This window comes from Thamnophis elegans, chromosome 9 (genome assembly GCF_009769535.1).
Source record: "Thamnophis elegans isolate rThaEle1 chromosome 9, rThaEle1.pri, whole genome shotgun sequence".
NCBI lineage: Eukaryota > Metazoa > Chordata > Lepidosauria > Squamata > Colubridae > Thamnophis > Thamnophis elegans.
In genome coordinates this window covers 26,673,913-26,699,140 of record NC_045549.1, presented here as the reverse complement: position 1 = coordinate 26,699,140, position 25,228 = coordinate 26,673,913, and the positions used below count along the sequence as shown (strand labels likewise).

General features: G+C 38.5%; 1 protein-coding gene across 1 annotated transcript in view; it reads right to left on the bottom strand.

The window, feature by feature from the left end:
* Window positions 1-25,228, bottom strand: part of ANK2 (ankyrin 2) — a 187,696-nt gene that overhangs the window by 76,461 nt on the left and 86,007 nt on the right. The window contains 10 exon segments of the mRNA XM_032224365.1: window positions 1,420-1,518; window positions 1,727-1,821; window positions 1,824-1,923; window positions 2,166-2,264; window positions 3,376-3,474; window positions 3,629-3,727; window positions 9,991-10,188; window positions 10,774-10,872; window positions 20,724-20,791; window positions 20,794-20,821. Of these exon segments, the coding sequence (XP_032080256.1) occupies window positions 1,420-1,518; window positions 1,727-1,821; window positions 1,824-1,923; window positions 2,166-2,264; window positions 3,376-3,474; window positions 3,629-3,727; window positions 9,991-10,188; window positions 10,774-10,872; window positions 20,724-20,791; window positions 20,794-20,821 (984 nt within the window).

Sequence of the window (25,228 nt, the reverse complement as noted above, 5' to 3'; positions counted from 1 at the left end):
TGTTTTGTCCTTATTGAAAGCTTTCTGACACTTTCCCAACTACCATAAAAGTATCCTCTGCTTAAATCAGACCTGTTTTGAGCTCAGAGCACTTAGTGTGGGACACTTAGCAAAAAAGACTTTTCCAGAGAGGTCAGAATATTATCAAAAGATGTCCTTCACTATGATTAGGACAGCAGTTTCCAACTCAAAGTATTTTATACAGCCTGATGTACTGCAATCCTAACCATATACTTTATTAACAAATTGCAATCTCAAATACTTCATAGCAAAAAGTAAAATAAAACACTTTCATTTTACCTATGGGTTTCTGGTCATCATTGAAATATTTTATTATTATTACTAACAAATATACTCATGGTACAATTACATGCAAGCGTATTTATAGAAAATAAAGAATTGTGGGATCCCCTAATCTCACTCGCTGTACAATAACGGCAAAAGCTAATCATTTGTCAGGGAAATGTTTCATTTCCAAGCAGTTGCATTGTTGCTGAAAGAATTACCAAGAAGTTGCAGGTGAGGTCAAACTGGGAAGCAGAAAGAATGTGAGGGGGGAATTGCTGCAAGGTTATTTAAATCTCTGCCAAATAAGTCCCCAAAGTGTTTATAGAGAAGAAGGTAGCCAAACTGGGAGGCTCAGAATGCTATATTGGGCAGGACAGCAAGCTCATGTTGAAGCATCAAGTGCCTTTTCTCGCCTATCTGAGCACGATAACCAACACGGAATGATTGTTTATGGAATTACATGTTAATCTGAAGAAAGCACATTTCTCCTCCCTTTTCAACTGAGTTAGAAAATTAAATGCGTATTATCTAATGAGGTAACAGAATACTGACATTGAGACTGGCACTAAGTGACACATTGCAAAGAACAGTCTATTGCTAAAGTATCGATTGTTCCATCTTTCCCTTTATAATACCTCTTTTGTTCTACCTTTCTTGTCCCACTGCATGTCATTAAAAATAATTGGCATGAACATGTAAGACTACACATACTAGATCTAGTTGATCTTATGAAGTATGTGTAGAAACATTGATATGTACTAATTATAATGTTCTGGCCTTTTTATGACATGCAAACAACCTAAACAATCTAAAAAGGAAGCCTTCATGTGATAATCCTATAAAAAAGTCAGTCATTGAGATCCATTGAAATTTGCCCTTTACAATAGGATATAAGCAGTATCTGTAGCAAATAATAGTGGGAAAGCTTCTGCAAAAATAGAATAGGCATAGTATTTGTGTAGCAATATAAATGATATTTTTATTTCAATATCAACTTTTGTCGGGGTTGTTACTTGGAACCCTGACATACTTGCTATATAATATTGAATGCAACATCAAAATTAGGATAATTAACACTTAGAACAAAATGTCTTGGTTATTTGTAATTTAAACTGGAATGCTAATTCTTACCTTCCCAGCTGAATCAGCAGATGCACGACGCTGCAAAAGGAGCTTTGCCACATCAAGGCTTCCATACTTTGCTGCCACATGTAGTGGTGTGAATCCCTTCTGCAAAATATAGAAGTAGAAAATCAGTGTGTGTGTGTGTATGTGTGTGTGTGTGTTTGTGTGTACATTGTTACTACAATGGAGCAATATAATTTCAATATCGTTGCTTCTAGTTACTCAAGCTAGCCACAACAATCTATTGATAAAATTCTAATGTGGTGCTACTTTGCTAATATTGGAACATTAGCAACCAAAACTTGAGAATTACCTTGGTAGCCAAAGAATGTGCTGCACCTGCCTCCAGTAGAACTGATGCTACATCAACTTGGCCTTCTCGGGCAGAAATGTGTAGTGGTGTATACCATTGGTTGTTGCAGCATCTGGATGTGCCATGTGTTGCAGAAGTAGCTGCACAATTTCTGTTTTGCCCAAGCGAGAAGCAATATGCAATGGTGTCTGTTCCTCCTACAACTCAAAACAGGAAAGGAGTTATCTATCTATCCATCCATCCATTCATCTTATCTAATCTTATCCATCCATCCATTCATCCATATATACATACATACATACATCTATCCATGTATCTTTGAGTTCTTCACACTATAGAAGATTGCTAGAAAAAAATAAAACCTGTTCATCATAGTACACTAGATTACTAGAATTATTCTAATTTTTTTAAAATGTGCATGACATACATAAATACATACCCTGGCTCGTGCATCAACCAAAGCACCATTCCTCAAGAGACAGCGCACCACTTCTACTTGTCCTGCACGAGCCGCCATGTGTAAAGCAGTTTCCCCACGCTGAAGAAGAATGAATGGGACAATTTGCTAGCCATCTGAATAAAACCTTTAAATTCATTTCATGTGAGTTAGTCTTGTGTATCACAAGTATCTATTTTCCACATAGTGTGAGTTAAAACTATTATTCTAATGACAGCATATAAAAATCCCAAGAGAGAAATCTAATGTCAATTTTCCTCTGACAGAACTTTTTCCTATATGCTGCCAGACTAATTGGAAGGAAAATGTGAGGATGCCATAGCAACAAGAATTACCCCTTCTGTTTCTGCTATTCCTAGGTAGCAGAAAATGCTAGAAAATTAGAGTTTTCTAAACAGAAAACAAGTAGTTGGACCTCCAATCCTTGGTTATAAAATCAAACATAGTTTATCTACATATGCCACATACTGACATCAATCTGACAACTATATTTAAAAGTGAAAAAATAGTAACTAACATAGATTGGAATTGGAATTGGGATTTATTGCACTTATATGCCACCCTTTTCCCCGGAGGGGACTCAGGGTGGCTCACAATCCAAGTCAGGGAAGGGGATACAGATAAGGGATAAAAGACAAACAAAACAATACCACAATACACACTTTAAAAGATGTCATTGTTAATGTTTATGCTTGAATATAAGGCTGGGAAATTTATTTATATTTATTTACTGAACATAAATCTATTGTGTAAGTATTGTACAAGATTTAGATTTTAGTCTATACTCAATCTCAGATAGCTTGGGATACTTTTTATCATTGGAAATTTACTAGCTTTTGGAAACTTTGAGCATGCTCTATCATATACGGGCACCCCTGGCATAACTCTGCTATTATAGCAGTCAGACATAGGACTGAAGACATAGGAAGATTGAGGAGTAGATAGAACGAAAAGATCCTGAAATTATTTATTGCTTAGACATTGCTTTGAGATTTCGGAAATAAAAGTGTGTTTTAAAAGTATTTACAAGACAAGCAGATGACTGAAAAAGGACCATATTCCATTTTCATTGTATCCCAGAAAGAAGGCTAGTTAGAAAATGTTTACAAAATACTAATATCTAGCATAGCTTCTGGTAAGGGCACATCACACTCAGCTATTCTAGGATTATTAAAATCCAAGCCATACTCACAATGTTAGTGACATCTGGAGAAGCCGCATTTTGCAGTAGAAGGAGAACTATGTTCAAATGCCCCATAAATGCAGCCACATGAATTGGAGTCAGGCCCGACTGTGAAATAAAGCAATAGCAATTTTACTCCTCTGCAAAATGCCTTTAAATTCTTCCGGATTTATATATATATACAGTATATATGTATAAATAGGAGAGTGTGAAGAGAAAGAAGAGATGGCCATAAGAGATGGCTCTTTGTGAAATTCTCTACCTCTGTTATAGCTTGGATTGAAGCCCCATATTTCACCAGCAGTTCCATTACTTTAATGCGATTTTTCTTGCAAGCAATGTGCAGTGGAGTAAAACCATTCTGTGCAAAAAACAGTCATGTTAGTTAAAGCATGCACCTTTCATTGTCAAATCAGATAGGCTATCCCCTTTTTTAAAAAAGTCAGATTCTGGCATACTAAGAAAACAGGAATTCCAGAACTACTGGAACAGCTGCAGCAATGACTCCAAAAGAGAATTGTGAATGGACATTTTAAGCAGACAACATGTCTGATTGGCAGTTTAACGTGTGTGATATTCTTCACTCTTCTGCTATAATAGTAGCGACAGAGACCACAGTAGTGTAGCATTACCCACCATGTGTAAATAATATAAACTCTTAATCACTGACATCAATATAGGTCTGCACCTGCACTAAAGTAGCTTCCAGGCTGCTTAGAGTATGGAGGAAGGACATCAGAGTAAGAATGTTCTGTTTATATTGCCACCATTTTCTATGGCTCAACATAAGGCTGTCAATTAATAATGTTAACTGTAATGGAATGATTACGTCAGTAGTTAATTTGACCTTATCTTGTATAAAAGTATTTTTGTAAATCTATGCATTTTGAACCATTGTGGGACAATGTTGAAATGTTATCTTTTTTTTTTGCAAAGAAATAGAATATAGCAAGAGATCTCTAATTATTGAAGACCGTATGAGACTTGAATAATGGCATTTATGACAACCATAGGAAGTATCAGTCAATTTGTAATTTATTGGTTTTAACAAGAAACCAAAATAAGTATGATCTACTCTTACCAGCCTCTCTACTCCCAGGAAGCTTTCTAAAGGTTCAGAATTGCTCTTGACATTCTGAGTGGGATAGGAGGAAGCTCAACTGAGGGGCAGCATTTGTTCCAAATTGGACAGAACTCTAGCCTACCAACACCCTTTTCTGTAGAAAGCCAGGGCTGACTATATGACATTATTCCATAAGAATCATGTGTCACAGAAAAGCCTCTTCGAAAACTCAAAGGATAAGGCAAGTAGAAAACTCAACATCCATGAACTTCTCTGCCAGCCTATATTTTTTAAAAACAGACCATTTGAATCAACACTATGTACAGGAAATACAAGTTTTGTAATGGGGTTTGAATTTACTATTATTGACACAACATCCTTTTTTGGTATTTTAAATGGTCCTTTTGCAGAGTGATATGCTGGGATAGAAATCATGTGAAATTAAGTTAATCCCTATGATATTGTAGTTTTTTATTATCAAGTGGAAAATCGTGGATTCTCTCCTAACTTGGAGGATGCACACTAGAGTGAAAGCAATAATCCCCTTTCTTCAATTTTTAAAAATGCTATTTGTTTCAGTATTGCCAATTACTTATTGCCTGAATTTTTAAATATTTTTAATAATGTAGGTGTTTCTAATTCTAGTTAGAACAAAGCACCACATGCCCATCTTTCCCATTCCCAAGATGCTCCTGAAATGACATTGTTTACAATTTAGAGCCATTTGGGAGTAAGAAAAAATAGTCACAGACTGATTTCTTTTAGCTCACATACTTGGCATATGGATGGCACAAATTAAATCTTAAGTCTTTTTTTAAGTTGTTGGAATGCTTGGCAATCTCTAAGCTATAAGAATAAATGGAAAAGAAAGGAAATGTTCACTTTCTTGTCTCAGTTCTAATACAGTCCATTTCAGGTCATTCCTAAATTGTATCCATGATACCCAAAAGCACATTCTATAGAACACAATCACAATATATTACATTCCAGAACTGCATTGACTAAGCTAAAAAACAGTGTGATTTGTGTCCTACAAAAAATGCACTATTTCAATAACACAGGCAAGTCATGGAAAAACAAATACACTGTATCTGAATTCATGGGGAGACCTATACAATGTCCAAAATAGAAATATATAGAAGTATGGGCATTCATAGGAAAGGATGGGTGTGTTTTGACATTACAACACAAACTCTATTCCTTATACACTTGTATGTGATACTGTATTGATAATATGAAGAAGCAAAACATACATATGTCATATGCATGTTATACTGCACATTTCATGATTAGGTCATTATCATGGTTAAGTAAGGGCACTTATGCACAGAAGGCAGGAATACATTATTTCTTTTATCAAGAACAAAAAAACAGACTTGGGCAGCTTAAAAGTTAACAAATGTACTATGTTAATAGCTTTCATGGACTGTAGTTCATTTCAGCTATCGATGCTCTTATTCTAAAAGAAAATACTATTTAAGGAGCTTAAAAACAGTAAAAAAAATCTTGTTTTCTCAAGTTTCCATTTTCTTTTTGGTTCAGTGGCTGAAAGGCAATCTCATCCTTTACCCCTGTCCACTGACACTTAAGCCACTTATGTTGACGTTAAGCTCTGGTCTATTGTATGGTATCTTGTTTAATCCCTAATAATTTGAAAAGTTAATTCTGCCTAAGGTTTTAGGTTTAGGTTTTATTGGGATTTATATGCCGCCCTTTTCCCTGAGGGGACTCAGGGCGGCTTACAACCACAGGGGAGGGGAAGTGCAAGGTCAAAACAAACACTTTGTGAACAAAAGAAAAATAATAAAACACCAACTTTCATTCAGCAATCAAACACTCGGGCGGGTAATTGGAAGCCTATCCCCAGGCCTGCTGGGAGAGCCAGATCTTGAGGGCTGCGCGGAAGGTCTGGATCGTGGTGAGGGTGCGGATCTCCATGGGGAGCTCGTTCCATAGGGTCGGGGCAGCAACAGAAAAGGCTCTCCTCCGTGTGGTCGCCAGTCGACATTGACTGGCAGATGGAATTCGGAGGAGGCCCAGTCTGTGCGACTCTGATTGGTCGATTTAGGGAGGTAATCGGCAGAAGGCGGTCTCTCAAGTACCCAGATCCACTACCATGGAGTGCTTTAAGATGGTCATCATTATCCTGAAGCGCACCCGGAGACCAACAGGCAGCCAGTGCAGCTCGCGGAGGACAGGTGTAACGTGGGCGAACCGAGATGCGCCCACTATCACTCGCGCGGCTGCATTTTGGACTAGCTGTAGTCGCCGGATGCACTTCAGGGGCAACCCCATGTAGAGCCCATTGCAGTATTCCAGTCTAGAGATCACAAGGGCTCGAGTGACTGTTGTGAGGGCCCCCCGATCTAGGTAGGGCCGCAACTGGCGGACCAGGCGAACCTGGGCAAATGCCCCCCTGGTCACAGCTGACAGCTGATGGTCAAAAGTCAGCTGTGGATCCAGGAGGACTCCTAAGTTGCGGACCCTATCTGAGGGGTATAAAATTGACCCCCCAGCCTAAGCGTTGGTGTATTAGCCAAATTATTGGGGGGGAAACACAACAGCCACTCGGTCTTATCCGGGTTGAGCACCAGTTTTGTTAGCACTCATCCAGTTCTTAACGGCCTCCAGACCCCGGTTCATCACGTCCACCGCTTCATTGAGTTGGCACGGGGCGGACAGATACAATTGCGTATCGTCCGCATATTGATGGTATTTTATCCCGTGCCTCCGAATGATCTCGCCCAGCGGTTTCATGTATATGTTAAATAGTAGGGGGGATAGGACCGAACCCTGAGGTACTCCACATGTTAGGGGCCTCAGGGACGATCTCTGCCCCCCTACTAACACCGACTGCGACCTGTCCGAGAGGTAGGAGGAGAACCACCGCAAAACAGTGCCTCCCACTCCCACCTCCCGCAGTCGTCGCAGAAGGATACCATGGTCGATGGTATCGAAAGCCGCTGAGAGGTCAAGGAGAACCAGGATGGACGCATAGCCTCCATCTCTGGCCCTCCAGAGATCATCGGTCAATGCGACCAAAGCGGTTTCTGTGCTGTAACCAGGTCTGAAGCCGGACTGGAAGGGGTCAAGATAACTAGCTTCCTCCAAGGCCCGTCGAAGCTGAAAGGCCACCACCTTCTCAACAACCTTCCCAATAAAGGGAAGGTTGGAGACAGGACGAAGTTGTTTAAGATGGCTGGATCTAACGATGGTTTCTTTAGGAGGGGTCTCACCACCGCCGTTTTGAGCGCGGCGGGGAAGTGCCCCTCCCGAAGGGAGGCAGTGACAACCGCCTGGATCCAGCCATGTGTCACCTCCCTGCTGTTGGCCACCAGCCAGGAGGGACATGGGTCCAGAATACAAGTGGAGGCACTTACAGCTCGGATGGCCTTGTCCACATCCCCAGAGGCAACTTCCTGGAACTCAACCCAGAACTGATGTGGCAAATGATCCTCCTGTGTCTCAGCTGGATCTACTGCGGTGGAGTCCAAGTCCGATCGAAACCGAGCTACTTTGTCCGCCAAGAATTGAGCATAATCCTCAGCCCTACCCTAAAAGTATTACACAGTGTATTTCCAATCAAGAAGTGTTTAAGGTTAAAAAATGAATCATACATTGTGTATGAATGAATCCATATGTCATAAAAAGTAAAAGTTTCCTTTAGGTGGAAGTAGATTTTGGTTACTTGGTTATTACATGGATATATCCATGTGTTTTCCTTAGCAACAGATTAGCTGGATATTTCCTTGCCTTCCCATCTGATTTAACAAAGTTTAAGCACGTCTAAAGATTCATGGAAGACTTATACATTATACATTTCACGATGCTGTGAAATCAGTAGACATGTACAACCAATTACATAGAGGCATATTAGTTAAGAAGGTCAAGTTTCCTAGATATATCAAGATAAACTACTTATTCTTCATAATTGGTGGGTGTGGGCAATACTACACTGACTTGCAGGGCAATCTCTAGAAGAGGGGTGTCAAACTCACATCATCACAGCAGCATCACATGACATATTGGGACTTTTCTCCCCTTCGCTAAACCAGGCATGGCATGGCCAGCATGTCACACATCCAGCCCATGGGCCAGGAGCTTAACAGCCCTGCTCTAGAAGTGAATTTCCATAGCACTGCATGAATAGCCTTGGAGTAAAACGTGTTTTGGTTATCTTGTGGGATATTGGCCAAAATCTGCTTAATCAGGAATATCTTTATCATTAGGTAGGAATGATGCAGGTAACACTGATATAACTTAAAGTGGTGATCTGGTCAATATCTCCTTCCTTTTGCTAAAAAAAAATCTTGATACATTACTGAATAACTGATATATATATATATACATATATATATATACATACATACATATATATATATATATGTGTGTGTGTGTGTGTGTGTGTGTACACATACGTACGTACGTACATACATACATACATACATACATACATACATACATACATACATACATACACACTGTGTATACTGTGAAATTACAAGAAGGGGAAAGGTATGGCACCCATCCTCTGGAATATTAATCCCCGATATGACACTTGCCTTAACCCTACTAGCATTTTGCAACATATTAAAAACTTGGCTCTGCCATCTAGGCTGCAGCCATGACAGTATGGTTCATCGCTGATTTAAACATTGGCTATTATTGATGTTCTAAGTGGCTATTTTTATACTACTGATTCATTTTTACATTTTGTCTCTTTTTAGTTTGTTTAATTGTTCCATATATATGAGACGGGTGGCCATGTAAGATGATAGATCTAAATGAATGAATGTGGTCCAATTTTGTAAAGTTGATAGATGAATGCACACAAGAAAAGGAGAGGACTTGAAATGGAATGGGTTCAAATAGAGCAGTTGGGAGAACTCCTGTTCTGAAACAGATGAGTAAACTCTAGTATTCATATTCTGAATAGAAAAAGGCTATAGGGGAAAAGCTATGAACTCAAGTAATAAAATATACGTATCTATTAAATCAGAATTATTAAGCAAATAAATATTGCTGACCATCTACCAAAGATACTGTATATTAGCTCAAACTTCCCCAAGTGATGGGAGAAAACGTTGGGACTACAACACTCAGGTTTTGCAAGCAGCATAAATATAGTGGCTAGAAACTACCATAAAGGACTTCCAAACCAACACAACTTCTTATCACCCATGAAGAAGGCTGCATTATGCTGATGTCATTCACTATAACACACTGCTTATGGTGAAGAATATAATATAATCTTAATGTAGACTGTGATGAAACACTTAATGTTTCAAAATGTCTCTGACTGTAATTCTGTGCTCCCCTTTCTCGTGTACGCTGACCATTCTGTTTGCCTCACATTCTTATCACATGCCACAATATCCATTAGATATCTTTTAATGTTCAATTGCTTTATTAACTACATGGATTTGGGACAGAGTTTTAGAGTGTCCTACTTAAAAGGTCAACAAGTCTCCCCTGTTTCTTTATATAGTCACTGAACTGAATGTGTGGAGTCAGTATCTCAGTTCCCTTTATGCTCCACCAGAAATCCATGAAAAGTTTACCAAAGCACGGGCATTTGGATTTGCTCTCTTATCCAGCAGAAGCTTGGTGACACGATAGTGACCACAGTGTGCAGCAACATGGAGGGAAGTCAGATAATCCAGTGTAACATCATCAACAGGAGCTTTGTGCTGCAGTAGGTGTTTGACACACTCCACATGGTCACCCTGAGCAGCCATATGAAGTGGAGACAGTCCATTCTGAAACAAACAAGGCAAAACATTACGCAGTGAAAACTTGTAAATGCATGCGCATGTACCCACAACAAAATTAAATTTAAGTCTTGAAAAACAGATTAAGTCTTGAACAGATTCATCCATCAAGTTACAATAATGCATTGCCCAGTTATATTTCAAAGTTGGTTTTCAAGATATACAACTTATGATTTTGCTTATTCACTTGGAAAACCTCACTCTGTTTTGGAAACTAAATGGATATTCCTGCATTTGTTCTTTGTGTCAAATCCATTGTTTATTGTAGTATATTAATACTGCTTTCCCTAAATGTACATCTGATTTTTTGATCTCTTAATTTTCTCTGCACATACTCTGCTTGTAGAAGTTTATGAATGCATTTTTACATAAAAAGCAATGGAAACAGTGCAGAAATAGAAGTGAATGAGAAAATAAATAACCACATGACACATATGAGAGCAAAGATGTATGAATTTTAAATATTTGATTACACCCTTATCAATTCCTCTACTAGTTATTATTTATTTACTGCTATGGGTTTTCAATAGCAAAGAAACTCCCTTAAAATACTAGTCTGAACTATAAACACACCTTGGTCCTGGCAAGCAGAGGGGCACCTCGTTCCAGGAGAAGCTCTACAACTTGGTCATGTCCACTTCGTGCAGCACAATGCAGTGGAGTCAGCCCATCCTTTGAAACAACAAAACAGAAACCATGTTCTTTTATCTTGGAGCCAAAGAATCATTTGACTGTACTGCTAATACAAATCTTGCAGCAAAATTCGATCTTTAGTGGCAATGATGAAGTATTTTCTTTAGGTTCCCTCCAATAGGGAACTCTCAGAAATGATTCATCATCAGTCAGGGAGCAACAGCACTGGAATTAATAAGTTTATGCAGCTCAGGAAATTGGCATTAAATTACAAGTATTTCTATATATTACATCTAGTAATAGTTCTCACTCATGCGTGGAATTGCTGCTAGGAGAGGTAGTTCTGTTAGGAAAGATATTATATATATATTTCTATATGCCAACTATAATTTATTAGCAATGAAAAGAATAATAAGAACCATTAAGAACATGTCTCCTTCAGAAATACTCAATCTGTCTACGTAATAGAAAATTATAAAAAATATTTTTAAAATATGTAATTATTTCTGAAGTGTGGGTGGATCAGTTTGGGACATATGCATTCCAAATTAGGATGCTTGAGGGCCTGAGTTCCATGCAAGCAAAGGAAAAGAGGCTCAGAAGACAATGTGCTTCTGTCTGTGCTCCATTCCAGTGGAATAGCTAGAACTTCCCTGGCAGTTTTTGGCAAGAAAAAACAGATCTGATTTTCAGAAATGTTAATATATAATTTAAATTAAACTGGACTTTCTTGTTTTTCTTTGAAGACATTTTGCATCTCATCCCAGAAACTTTGAAAACAAGGAAGTCCAGTTGCCTCTTGAAAAAGCACCTTGGGCCAACCATGACCTGGATGACTGGGAATCTCCATAGACAATTTAAATTAATGTTTATGTGGCTGGATTCTGGTCAGCTGAGATAGTTGTTTATTGTTATTTTATTATGCATAGTATACTGTACAAGTAGTCCTTGACTTACAACAATTCATTGGCAAATATTCGAAGTTACAGTGGCATCAAAAAAAGTAACTTGCAACCAACACTTATGATCATCAAGCATCTGCATGTTCGCATGATCGAAATTCAGCCACTTGGTAATCATCATGTATTTAAACAGCTGCAGCATCCTGAAGTCATGTGATTGCATTTTTGAGCTTCCCATTTGGCTGGCGACAAGCAAAGAAAATGGGGTAAGCCAGATTTGCTTAATGCCTGCATAATTTATTTAACTATGGCAAAAGGGCATAAAATTGGGCCAGCCTCATCGAAAAACTACCTTGCTTAGCAATGGAAATTCTGGTCCCAATATTGGTTGCAAATCAAAGAATATCTGTAACTTATTCTTGGTTTATGGTTAAACTGTAAATTTCCAGGAGACCATGTAAAGTCAGCAGTATATAATAACGCAGAGAGACATTTTGTTCCATGGTAACAAAAATTGTGGAAAGGAACAATAAAAAAGGATAATACGAATGTCAAAAGAGAGGCCCAGACTCTTAAGACTGAGATGGCATCGAAATGGTGCTAAATAAAAAAAAAAACATAAAGTAGGAAAAAAGATGCCAGCCAAGGAAGAGTAAAGGGCATGTAAGCATTGTTGGATAAACTTGCTATCAGAACACAAGTCTTGCATTATTTTCTTTTCTTTCTTTCTTTCTTGTAAACAAGATCATGTCTCAAATCACATGAAAGGCTTTCTAGCATGAAACGTGCTAATTATCAAAAGGCAAGCCCAGTAAATTTTTTACTGATTCTGGATAACCTAGAACCAGTGATGGAAAACAGAAAAAACAATAAAGCCTTAAAATTAACCAACCACTACACTGTTAAATAAATGGGGGGAGGGGGGAAACACATACAAATTGTACTTTATGTTATCTTTGTGGACACTGCAACAAAATGATGATCTACAGGTGAAACTCAAAAAATTAGAATATCGTGCAAAAGTTCATTTATTTCAGTAATGCAACTTAAAAGGTGAAACTAATATATGAGATAGACACATTACATGCAAAGCAAGATAGTTCAAGCTGTGATTTGTCATAATTGTGATAATTATGGCTTACAGCTCATGAAAACCCCAAATCCACAATCTCAGAAAATTAGAATATCGTGAAAAGGTGCAATATTCTAGGTTCAAAGTGTCCCACTCTAATCAGCTAATTAAGCCATAACACCTGCAAAGGGTTCCTGGGCCTTTAAATGGTCTCTCAGTCTGGTTCAGTAGGAATCACAATCATGGGAAAGACTGCTGACCTGACAGTTGTGCAGAAAACCATCATTAACGCCCTCCATGAAGAGGGAAAGCCTCAAAAGGTAATTGCAAAAGAAGTTGGATGTTCCCAAAGTGCTGTATCAAAGCACATAAATAGAAAGTTATGTGGAAGGGGAAAGTGTGGAAGAAAAAAGGTGCACAAGCAGCAGGGATGACCGCAGCCTGGAGAGGATTGTCAGGAAAGGGCCATTCAAAAGTGTTGGGGGCTTTCACAAGGAGTGGACTGAGGCTGGAGTCAGTGCATCAAGAGCCACCACTCACAGATGGATCCTGGACATGGGCTTCAAATGTCATGTTCCTCTTGTCAAGCCGGTCTTGAACAACAAACAACAACAGAAGGGTCTTACCTGGGCTAAAGAAAAACAGACCTGGTCTGTTGCTAAGTGGTCCAAAGTCCTCTTTTCTGATGAGAGCAACTTTTGCATCTCATTTGGAAACCAAGGACCAAAGTATGGAGGAAGAATGGAGAGGCACACACTGCAAGATGCTTAAAGTCCACAGTCTGTGTTGATTTGGAGAGTGATGTCATCTGCTGGTGTTGGTCCACTATGCTTCAGTAAGTCCAGGGTCAACACAGCCGTCTACCAGGAGGTTTTGGAGCACTTCATGCTTCCTTCCACAGACGAGCTTTATGGGGATGCTGACTTCATTTTCCAGCAGGACTTGGCACGTGCCCACACTGCCAAATGTACCAAAAACCTGGTTCAATGACCATGGGATTACTTGATTGGCCAGCAAACTCACCTGACCTGAACCACATAGAGAATCTATGGGGCATTCCCAAGAGAAAGATGAGAGACATGAGACCGAACAATGCAGAAGAGCTGAAGGCCGCTATTGAAGCATCCTGATCTTCTATAACACCTCAGCAGTGCCACAGGCGGATAGCTTCCATGCCACACCGCATTGAGGCAGTAATTGCTGAAAAAGGGGGCCAAACCAAGTACTGAGTACATATGCATGCTTATACTTTTCAGAGGACCGATATTGTTCTATGTACAATGCTTGTTTTATTGATTGCATGTAATATTCTAATTTTCTGAGATTGTGGATTTGGGGTTTCATGAGCTGTAAGCCATAATCATCACAATTATGAAAAACCATGGCTTGAATTATCTTGCTTTGCATGTAATGAGTCTATCTCTTATATTAGTTTCACCTTTTAAGTTGCATTACTGAAATAAATGAACTTTTTCACTATATTCTAATTTTTTGAGTTTCACCAGTATATAGGTCAACATTCAGCCAGTTCAGCACATTGAGCTCTCTAGGTTATAATTTATTTACTCTTTTAAGAGCCAAAAGGAAATACACACATACATACATAAATATATGCATGCCTGTATGTATATGTACACAATGTATGTATGCATGCATGTATGTATATGTGTATGTACATAAAACTGAAACTGCTTACTATTAAAACAATATATAATACTTGTTTCTTTTTCCTTTTTTCTGTTGTACTTTTTATCACCTTTTTAAAGTATTCCTTTTTTTCCTTTTATAATATACTGTATGTATTTTTATCATGATTATCTCTGTGTTTTGTTCCTTTTTATTTTCCTGTTATTTAAAAGCAACAAATAAATAAATAAGACCTGAAAGTTATAACTGTAACTAACTTAAACTCTATTAATATTAATGTCACTTTATTACCAATAGCTGTGTATAATGTTTCTATGTACAGTACTTAAGTGGATGGTACTCTTAAATGTTGCTAAAATTTCACACCACAGAAATAAAGCAAGTCATAATATTTGAAAATAGGTATCAGTTTCTAAATCCCAGAAATGCACTGAAGCATTGGATGACATGATAATAGTTTGATAAACCACTTTTAGCATCAATGGGTAGGCGGTGCTCCTCATGGAAGGCCACACAGTTGTACAGAGAATTTTCTATTTCTAAATGGACCTCAACTGTTCCACATTACCTCTGCCCAAATGCTACATAAATAAACTGTTTTTTTTTAATAACACTGTTCAAAGAGTGACTAAAATAGAAGAACACCCCCCCAGCAAAATTTAGCTAGCGTACTTTTCTGTTCTTTTGTTTGTGTCCCTAATGCTGAAGGAAGAAGATGAAAGGAAAACCACAGTGGCTGTAAGCCTCTTCAATATATTCAGTTGCATTCTCATTCATTTTCTCACCAGCTGGAAATCTGAAGGGGAACATGCATGTATTTGTCTGAATGGAGGTACAATCCCCCATATGTTCCAGAGCCCTACTTTTCTATAGTCATAAACTATACAAATGGATCTGTTTACATTCAAGCCATAGGCAGCAAATGTCTTTTTTGACCCCTAGCACAATTCATAGAAAACGGAAAATGTCCCTTTAATCAGATCTCAGCCTAGAAAAAGTTGAATGCTTTGCTGTGATACATTCACCAGACACAAACTCCAAAAGGCCAGGAGAAATCAATAGACACCATTATCACCATAGGATAACTGATAATATTCATACAAAGGGCAATCTAGAAAACCTTCTACCAAAAATAGAGTACCTGGGGTCATCTCTTAATCCAGGAGTGTCAAACTCGATTTCATTGAGGACCGCATCAGGATTTTGTTTGATCTCGGAGAGCTGGGTAGGCATGTACAGGGTGGGCATGCCCAGCTTTACCTCACTTGTGTCGGGGGTACCTGTTGCGGCTTGAGAGCTCTGCCAGTGAAATGGGCTCCTAATTTCCATTTTCGGCTGGGATGCCTCCTGCAATCCTCTGCCAGTGAAAATGGAGCTCAGGAGGGAAGCCCAAATAAGCTCCGTTTTTGCCGGCAGATGCACCACAGACCAGTCCTTCGTTGTTTCCAGGGTGGCCCTGCAGGCCAGATATAAGCACCCCATGGCCCTGATCTGGCCCGTGGGCCTTGAGTTTGACACCCCTGTCTTAATCCATGGACAATCTGGAATTGTGTTCTGCAACGACGTGAAACACAGTGCCAACATCTTAGCTTCTCAACCAACAGAAGTAGTCTCTGCTAGGAGCCCAGACAATTTGATGGCCTAGCCTCCATTATGTCTCCAACCAGTAAGCAAAGGCTACACAGTATTGTAATAAATCCCATTAAGGAAGATAAACTTTGCGTGTAACAGACAAACTTTTAATATGGTTAGTAATTATCAAATGTTTATCAGAAAATAGATTTTTATACTAAGAAGCAGAAAAGATAAACAAAAGTGAAAAAAACCATTACTTGTATGACTTTTTGTATATATATAGAAACGTTTTTTCCACTGTGTTCCTTGACTTTTATTAGTAGAGATTGGAGATCCTCGTGTTTTCAGATAACAGTGTAGTGTCATCAGCAGAGTGTGGGTTACTGACACTTCTTCAAAACCACACTCATATTCTTCTAGTACGGCTTCCCTTAATATATATTCCTCATATAGGTCAAATAAATAAAGGGAAAATAAACCATCTTGCCTTATTCCTTTGCCAATCTGGAACCAGTCTGTTTCACCCATTTTCTATCTATATCATGGCTTCCTGACCTGACTTGTGTATATAGGTTTGAATGAGGACATTGAGATTTCCACTTTTCTAAGCCCATTTCAGAACGTAACATGATTGACACAATCAAAGGCTTCTCCATAGTCAATGAAGAAGCATATACTGACTTATTTTTGGTATTCTTCAGCTTTCTCAATTATTCAACATGCATCAACAATAACATCATGTGTTTCTTAGCCCTTTTAAACATCACCTTCCATGTAGAGTTTGCTGTTCAATATTTTATACATTCTGTTAAGTCTCCTTTCTCTGTTACTGATATGCAGATTGACATCTTCCAACCTACTGGCCATCATTCTCCAGATTTGCTGGCACAGTTTGGTTAGAACCCTTATTCTTCTATTGCTTGTCATAGTTGTATAACTATTTTGTCAATTCCTGTAGCCCTATAACTTGGTAATTATCAGAATAGTGATATAACTTCAACTTTGGTACCAAAGATCATGGTCTCAAAAGGTCTACTTTGATGAAAAATGTTTGTGCTGAACAGTGTTAATGAAGCTTTATCTCGCAGCTGACTTAAATAAATATAAGTGCTTCAGCACAATATTCTAACCTTTCTGGCTTGGTGGACTGGCAGGGCGGGGGGGGGGGGTGTAGGATGGATGGTTCTGTGCCAGCATCTGCCACTTACACAAATGGAACTTTGTGGGTAAGCACCACTATTCATGTAAGTGGATATGTGTACATGCATGAATACCCACCGCTTGCACAGCCCAGTTCTGAATGGGCCACAGCCCCGTAGGGGGACCCCTGGTTCAGCAGGACTGATTTAACAGGCAACCTAGCAGTGTAAGCTTCACTTTTATATGCTGGTCTCACCTTGCATGGAAGCTTGAAAGCATGTCAATTTCTCTCTACCTCTAAAATTGTAAAATCTTAAAAACATGCCAATTTTTCTCTATTACAGTGGGACCTTGGGTCACGAATGGCTCAGACCATGACCAAATCAGGTGCTGACCAAAAAATCCACTAAATGTTTCACTCAGGTCACAGAGACATCCTCGGGTGCCGAATAAATACAGCCGCAGCTATTTTCTCTGCCGCAACGATTTCCCTTTCCATGCTTTTTTTTTTGCGCATGCATGCGCAGTCAGTCTTGCCTCTGGTCACGACCAAATCGGGTGCCAACAAAGTCCTGGAACGGATTACGGTCAGCACCCATGGTCCCACTGTATATCTTAAACAAAAAAAATCAAAGGTTATTTTTGATTTCTTGCTCACCTTTTCCTTTTCCCCTGACTGAATCATCTTTTCTCCTCCTTTAATTATTCATGTTCCTTTTCCCCTCCTGAGCCAAGTCCCTATTCATTCACAATTCATTAGGTTTTAACTTAATGATAGAATATTGATATTGTCTTGTGTTTATGGTTTGGTTTTAGCAACCTGGTATCTTCCTGTCACAAAATAAAAACAATTCCTTGTTTTCTAAGTTTTGGCTGTTGGGGTGAGGGAGGTTGCGTAGTGACATGGCAAAATTGATTGTCCCACACACATACTTTTTGGGCACAGCTGACTTAATTAAGTTACACTGGATTTCAGGGGCTCATAGCAACAATGATTAAAACAGATATGAGACTCTTTCTTTCTTGTTTTTCCTGTAGTTATTAATACAATCCATTTTGGCAATATGTATTCTATTTTTCTACTCGACAATCATATCTTTACCTGTAAGGCTTTTATATTATAAATTATGCAAATCATCATTATTCATTTACATATGACCATGACAAAGTAGACAAAGCAAGGAACAAAAATGATACAAGCTGAATCAAAGTTGGACACAAGGATATTGCACAGTCACATGACGCCGACAAATGAAACCCAAAGTCTGGAATCTCCCACACTGAAAATGTCTTGAAAATAGGCAAATTATATACAAATTGGATGCCAATGCTTTCAGATGTAAATATCTCTGTGCTGGCAGTTCAGGACAACACTCTCATCTGATGTGGGTGATAAATTAAACAATAAAATCATTTAAAATCTTTTTCAGAAGCGTAATCTTACAGAAATCATAGAATCTGCGATTATATTTTCATCAAGTATTGGTTCCTGTTTGGTAGAAAGAATAAAATAGACCATGGAACGTTAGATTTGTTGGAATGCTTCTATCTGTAATCATATCCCAGAATCTTGAATTAGAAAGGCCATTGATAGTTACTATATCAGCTCCCTAAATAAATCTTTCATCTTCATTATAGGAGTTGATGTTCCCTTGGTTTTCTTTTCCAGTCTCTTCAACAGCTGTTTAGCTCGGTAGCAGAAGTTAATCAGATTTTTCTGCAGAAAGCTCCTCTTGAGCTTACTGTCCCCGTAACTTTATTAAGGCACCTTCACTGTCAGCTTATTAGGGAAATTTTAAAGACCTGATCATTTTCTCGAGGCTTATCTTTAGTGGGTTCTATCAACCTGTTCTAGAATTTAAACATAACTGAGTTTAAAGTAAACCCATAATTTTAGCAGAATTAATTATTAAATCAAAACATTTATATAACCACCTGTTGTGGCCCAGCAGGAGCCGTTGGAGCTGCTACCAGACTCCCACAGCGAGGGGTCCTATGAGTTGGCCCTGGAGGATGTGGAGGACCCTGGACAGGGTTCCAACTCGGAGCAGGGCGCAGAGAGACTGGTTGGCCACCAGTTGGCGCCTGAGCCTTGGACCAGTGTGGAGACAAGGGAGAGTGATCCAGAAACCAGCAGTGAGTTGTTCCTGGATGCACGCCATCAAAGAGCTACTCGGCATCAGGAACAATTACACAATTACAGGAGGTAATTGCGCTCAGCTAGTGGTCATTAGGCTCCTCTTCAGACTATAAAAGCTACTTGTGCACATGTCCCTCTTTTAGAAGTCAACGCAGGATTGAATGTCGGAGGACATTACTGTAGGATTGAATGTCGGAGGACATTACTGTGAGCTTGGCAGGCTGGATTGCTGCCAAGCCTTATCTGTGTTTATTGCTGCCTGAGTTTGTCTGAGTTGCTGCCAAGGTCCTTATCTGTTTGTTATGCTTGGCTTTCAGCCACCGAGGTTTTGGTCTTGCTATTAAAATACATTCCAGTTAAGCTTGTCTCAGCATTCGTTACTGGATGGAGGAGAGGGTCAGAACAGCCACCCATCTTAAAACAATTCTGCAATCAATAAAATCATTTAAAGCCAACAACAAACTAAAAACAAACAGGAAAAAATCAAGATCTTGTCATCAAGCCATACCTTCCTAGTGCATCCATATTCTAATCCTACCCAGCCCTCACTTTATCCCAAAGCCTGGGGAAAGAGCCAAGTTTTAAGTACTCTAGGCAAAGACAGAAGGATGAAGCCCATTGGATATTAGCAGGGGAAATATTTCATAAAGCAGGGACTAAAATGGAAAAGACATACTGCCAAGGTCTCATAAGTTGGCAATGTTTAAGGGAAAGGAACTGGAGTGTCCCTATCTAATTCACTCTGGTGGTCCAGAAAGATAGCCTCAGAGAGAGTGACAGTCCTTCAGATTGCTTGGTCCCACACAATGTGGGACTTTAAAAATAGTACCTAGCACCTTGAATTGCATCCAGAAGAAAACAGGGAGCTGGTGCAGGTTTTGACGGGGTGCAATGTACCACTGCATGCACCATTGCATTCTGGACCAGTTTCAACTTTTAAGGGGAGTCTCATGGACAGCACTTTGCAGTAATCCAAATGGATTGAAGTTTAATCCAAAGTTTTCCTTTATAAACTGAAAGCAAGGCTCTGTGCACTTTGAAAATTAAAGCATTAAAAAAAAAACCAGTAGCATCTTTTTCACACAGCAGCTTGAAAAAAAAAATCAGGCCATTTTAACGAAAAACAGAGAACTGAAACTTTTGTACAAGTACTGGAACACTTTTTCAGAATGGTTTTCTGATAAGAACAAATGCTACACTTGATCTTAACCAAAAGGCCCAAATTCATTTTCAAAGTACATACAGCCAAAACAGAAAGAGTATCTTCCATGAATAAAATAACACTGCATGGATTTCCTTCTGCTGATAAAGACAAAAAAAAATCTTCTAAAAGAATGTGATTAAAGTTCTAGCCTCTTACCAAGCAAAAATGTTAAATGCATGAGAACATACATTCAGGGAATAAAACACTCACCCTGGTTTTGGCATCGATCTGCCCTCCACGATCCAACAAGAGCTTCACCATGTTAGTGTTCCCCCTTTGGAAGCCACATGCAGTGGGGTGATTCCATTCTACACCATGAAAAGAACAAACAAAAGCATGATGGGGTTGGAGAGGTTCAATGGGAATGGTTTGCATTTTGACACAAAACAGTACAGAATATAAACACGGATGTATCACAGAGTACACTCAACATTTACAAACAATTATATCTGATTCATAAAGGCTACCAATCAAAGCCTGACTCTAGGTATATAGTTTGTATCATTGCTTTTCTAAGCAATGTAGCAGAAGTGATTGCCACTGCCTGCTTGGTGGTTAGAAAAAAATGTTGGATCCAAGCATTCTGAATGAAGGTTTATAAAAGAATGTGTTTTGATGATCAGAGTTCTAATCCCTAGATCTGGGATTTCCTTATACCTTCCCATCAAGTCCAACCAGGGCCAAACCTTTTTAGCTTTTTTGCAAGATCAATTGAGGTCATTCAACATCCTCCTCCTCATCCTTTATTACAGTGTACAACTAGAACAACATAATTTAAAATAAACCAAGCGTTATCTAAAAATATAAAATAGTGTTAAAACAATTTACTGTACAGTCTACTTCTTTCTGGATAAGCCATTTGTTATGAATAAGGCACACAACTTAACAATTAAGAAGGTATAGGGTTTCCTGCTAGAGCAGGAGGTTGGACTAATAGACCTCTAAGGTCCGCCCTCCCCATTCTGATATTCTGTTATTTTTTAAAATAAATAAAATTTGATCAGGATAGTTGGACAACCTTTTCCATTAGAGGGAAAAATCACTGAAGCATAGTTCCATATAGAGCCATGATGGCGAATTATGGCATGCGTGTCAGAGGTTGTACACAGAGCCCTCTCCATTGGCACGTGCACCATCTCCCCAAGTCAGATCTCCGTGGCATTTATTTTGTGAGCTTGTGTTTCCTTCCAAATGACGAAACAGAAGCTTCCCCAAGAAAAGATCTTACCTCTTGCTTGCTGCCGGTTTTGGGATGCACCGCCTCCCGCCAGTGAGTCTCTACTATGTGTATGTGCATGTCTGTGCATACGTGCATATGTTTGCAACCATGCACATTCACACACACACATACCTTTCAGTTTTGGCATACGTGCCCGTGCAGTTTGGCCACTCAGTGTCTAAAAAGTTCACCATCACTGATATAGCGTGTACAACTTTAAAAAACATAATCAAGGGTTTGTTAGATGTCTAAGTGTTACAGAGTTTCCTTTATTTCTGCCATCCATGATTGCAGAAGGGAGCGCATTCAAACATACCCTGGAGGAATGGATGTAGGATAACTTAAGTAATAATGTGCAGGTTGTTAATGATGCCACCTGCTAGTATTTCACCTCTTTTTAAGTCCTTTGAGAGACATGTCTGTCTAGTTACCTCCCCATTTCCTCAGATCCAGTAGGATGGTTTATCCCATCCCCAAGGAGGTGACCCAGAAGAAAAGCATTTTCTCTTATTATGTGAAGCCCAAACCCTGTTTGGAAGGCCCTTAAAATATTATTTTGTCATCAAGGCTGAGATTCCAAGAACATGGAGTCCACTGAATGATATTGCTTGTAAGTTTGAAATACATTCTCCTGTGGTTCTTATTTTAGGATAGTTTTAACAGTTCTAATTGTATTTTAATTGTTGTTTTAATTGTTTGGGGTTTTTATTGTTGTTGTTATTTTAACCGTGTGTACCTCCCAGAACCACAAGCATTAGAAGGGGAGCTACATAAACTTAATAATAAAATAATGATGCTTTTTTGAGAACTAGAAAGGGATGATAATTGTGTCATTTAAGTGTATACTAATTAGATGTGTAAAGAAATAATAGCATTTAGCATTAAGGCTTAGAGTAACCTAGATTAAATGTAATAAAAGCAATGATATATGTCCACATGTTTCTATTGGTTCATGGAAGTAAAGTCATAATTATTACATGTGCTTTTAAATATTTGCTTTTACATACATTTTTAAATATATATTTGGGTATTGCAGTGCACTCCAATTTAACATTTTGAAAGATCAAAACATCAAAAGTTTTGCTGCAGACATACACAGACAATATGAAAGACAAAATGACCTTCATAGCTATATTTATATTCTATCAAATACCTACATACATAAACACAGTAGGGCAACAATGAAGCCAATTATCATAACAAATTTGCATTAAAATGTCTTAAAGAGGTCTGAAGATTTTGCTTCATTTCTTATTCATGAATAGTAGGTAAGGATTTGGCATGAGAAGGAAGGAAGGATAGAAGGAAAAAATATTAAAAATCACTTTAAATGTATGAAGAAAGCCAATACTACTAAGATGTAGAAATTAAGTAGGGAAAAAACATTTGAGCTGAGCCCATGCAACCATCAGACAGTTAATAATAGCTGCTCTGTGAGGGAGTTATAAGTAGTGTCTAAATATGACAAATAAATAAAATTGTTAGATGGTGAGTTATAAGATGTTCAAAATTAACAGCACAATCCTGTGTTTACTGTATCTGCTCCAAAATTAATCCTACTAAATCAAATAAAATGTATGTGTAAGAACTATTAGGATGAAGGTGACTTCCAGCTGAAAAGCTGTATTGTTCTTGTTTTTAAAAAAGGTTTATTTGCACGATTTCAAGAATTAGACAGAAAAGAGCACACATTTGTAGCTTTATATAAATACTTATTCAGCTTGTTTAAAATATTTCTAAATTTATTTGAGGGTGTTATTCTTTAAAGGCCAATATCTATTTTAAAAAAAACAATGCAAACCGGTTTATCAAGAATAGTTAAAACATAAAAACCTTGGTCATCACAGAAATATAATTCAATAATTTCTAAGACCTGCTGCAATAAGAAAATGTTCATTCATGTGGAAATAAAGAGTTAGTTTGCTGTCCTAATGAGGTGAATTTGATCAACATGAAATGATTCATAGAGATAAATGAAGGATTCAATTGTTTTCCTCAAAATATAGCATACTAGATAAAGATAAGCTTTAGTGGATTTAGATATTGTGCTGATATAAAACAAAACAATCACTGAATACTTTAGAATGAGAACAAAATAAATTATGAAGTGACAGTAACATGACCCTAGAGAAGTAACATGATCCATATGAAGATCTATGTGTGAAAATGGGTTAATAAAGCAAACTCTCCCAATTTATTATCCTGAGATAATTGTTATAGCCATGATGATATATGGGAAAGACTTGGAAGATTGGGAGACCGCTAGATTCTATGAACATGGCTTTACAATAAAGTAGAATTAATTTGTCTGGTTGTGATTCAATGACAATCTCTCAACTCTGAAAGTGCAATCATTCCATCCAACCTGCTTTAGAGGCAGAGACACTATGGTAGGCACCTTCTAAGCCTCCTGCCCCACTCATCATCCAGTTGTAGGCAATACTGACTCTTATCTGACAATTTCCTTGTGAAGTCATGTCCTCCCCAGATCTTTCCCCACATATTGTCCTAGTTGTGTTTCAATGTATCTATAAAAATTTAAAGGAAGCTTTCAAAATAGAAAGCCTGCTTCCATCTTCATCAGTAAGCAATATGGGTGGAATAAGCAATACCTTGATTATTGAGAGAAAGCAGCAGGTGCGTTAAAATCTGGCGAAGTAAGCATGTTCTAGATTAATAACGCTTTTGGTTTTGCTACCATACATTTTTTCTTGAATGCCCAATTCATAGCAATTCTTAACTTATATAGAGATTACCATATTTTTCAGAGTATAAGACGCACCGGAGTATAAAACGCACCAAGGTTTTGAAGAGGCAATTTTTTTAAAAAAAGTAGGTAGGTAGATAGAGGGATAGAGAGGGAGAGAAAGAGAGAGAAATACAGTAGGTAGGTAGGGAGAGAGAGAGTACTTAGGTAGGTAGGTAGGTAGGTAGATAAAGGGATGGAAAGAGAAAAGAGAGAGAGAGAGAGAGAGAGAGAGAGAGAGAGAGAGAGAAATACAGTAGGTAGTAGAGAGAGTGTAGATATGTAGGTAGGTAGATGGATAGATAAAGAGAAATAGAGAGAAATACAGTAGATAGGTAAGGAGAGAGAGAGAAGGTAGGTAGGTAGATAGGTAGGTAGGTAGGTAGGTAGATATTTCCAGGTGTATTTATCCATGTGCTGGAGAAGGAAACAGCTGACAACTTGTAGCACCTAAAACTTTGTTTCTGCTGGGACAACACTTGAGCAATGTAATTCTCATCAATCACTCTAACTAAACAGCTTTCCGAAAGGGGGAAAAAGTTTTTGCAGTCTGCAAATCTCCCCAAAACGGCCCTTTTTTTGTTTTTAAAAAAAGGCATGAATAGCCTTGGGGGGAGGGCTTGCAGAGTCCTCGGGGGGGGGCCAAAAACGAGCAAAAAATGGCCCATTTTTCACAAAAACGGCCCATTTTTGTCAAAACAATTGCATAGCCTTATGGAAGCTTATAGAGTGCTGATGGGCTGGGGGGGG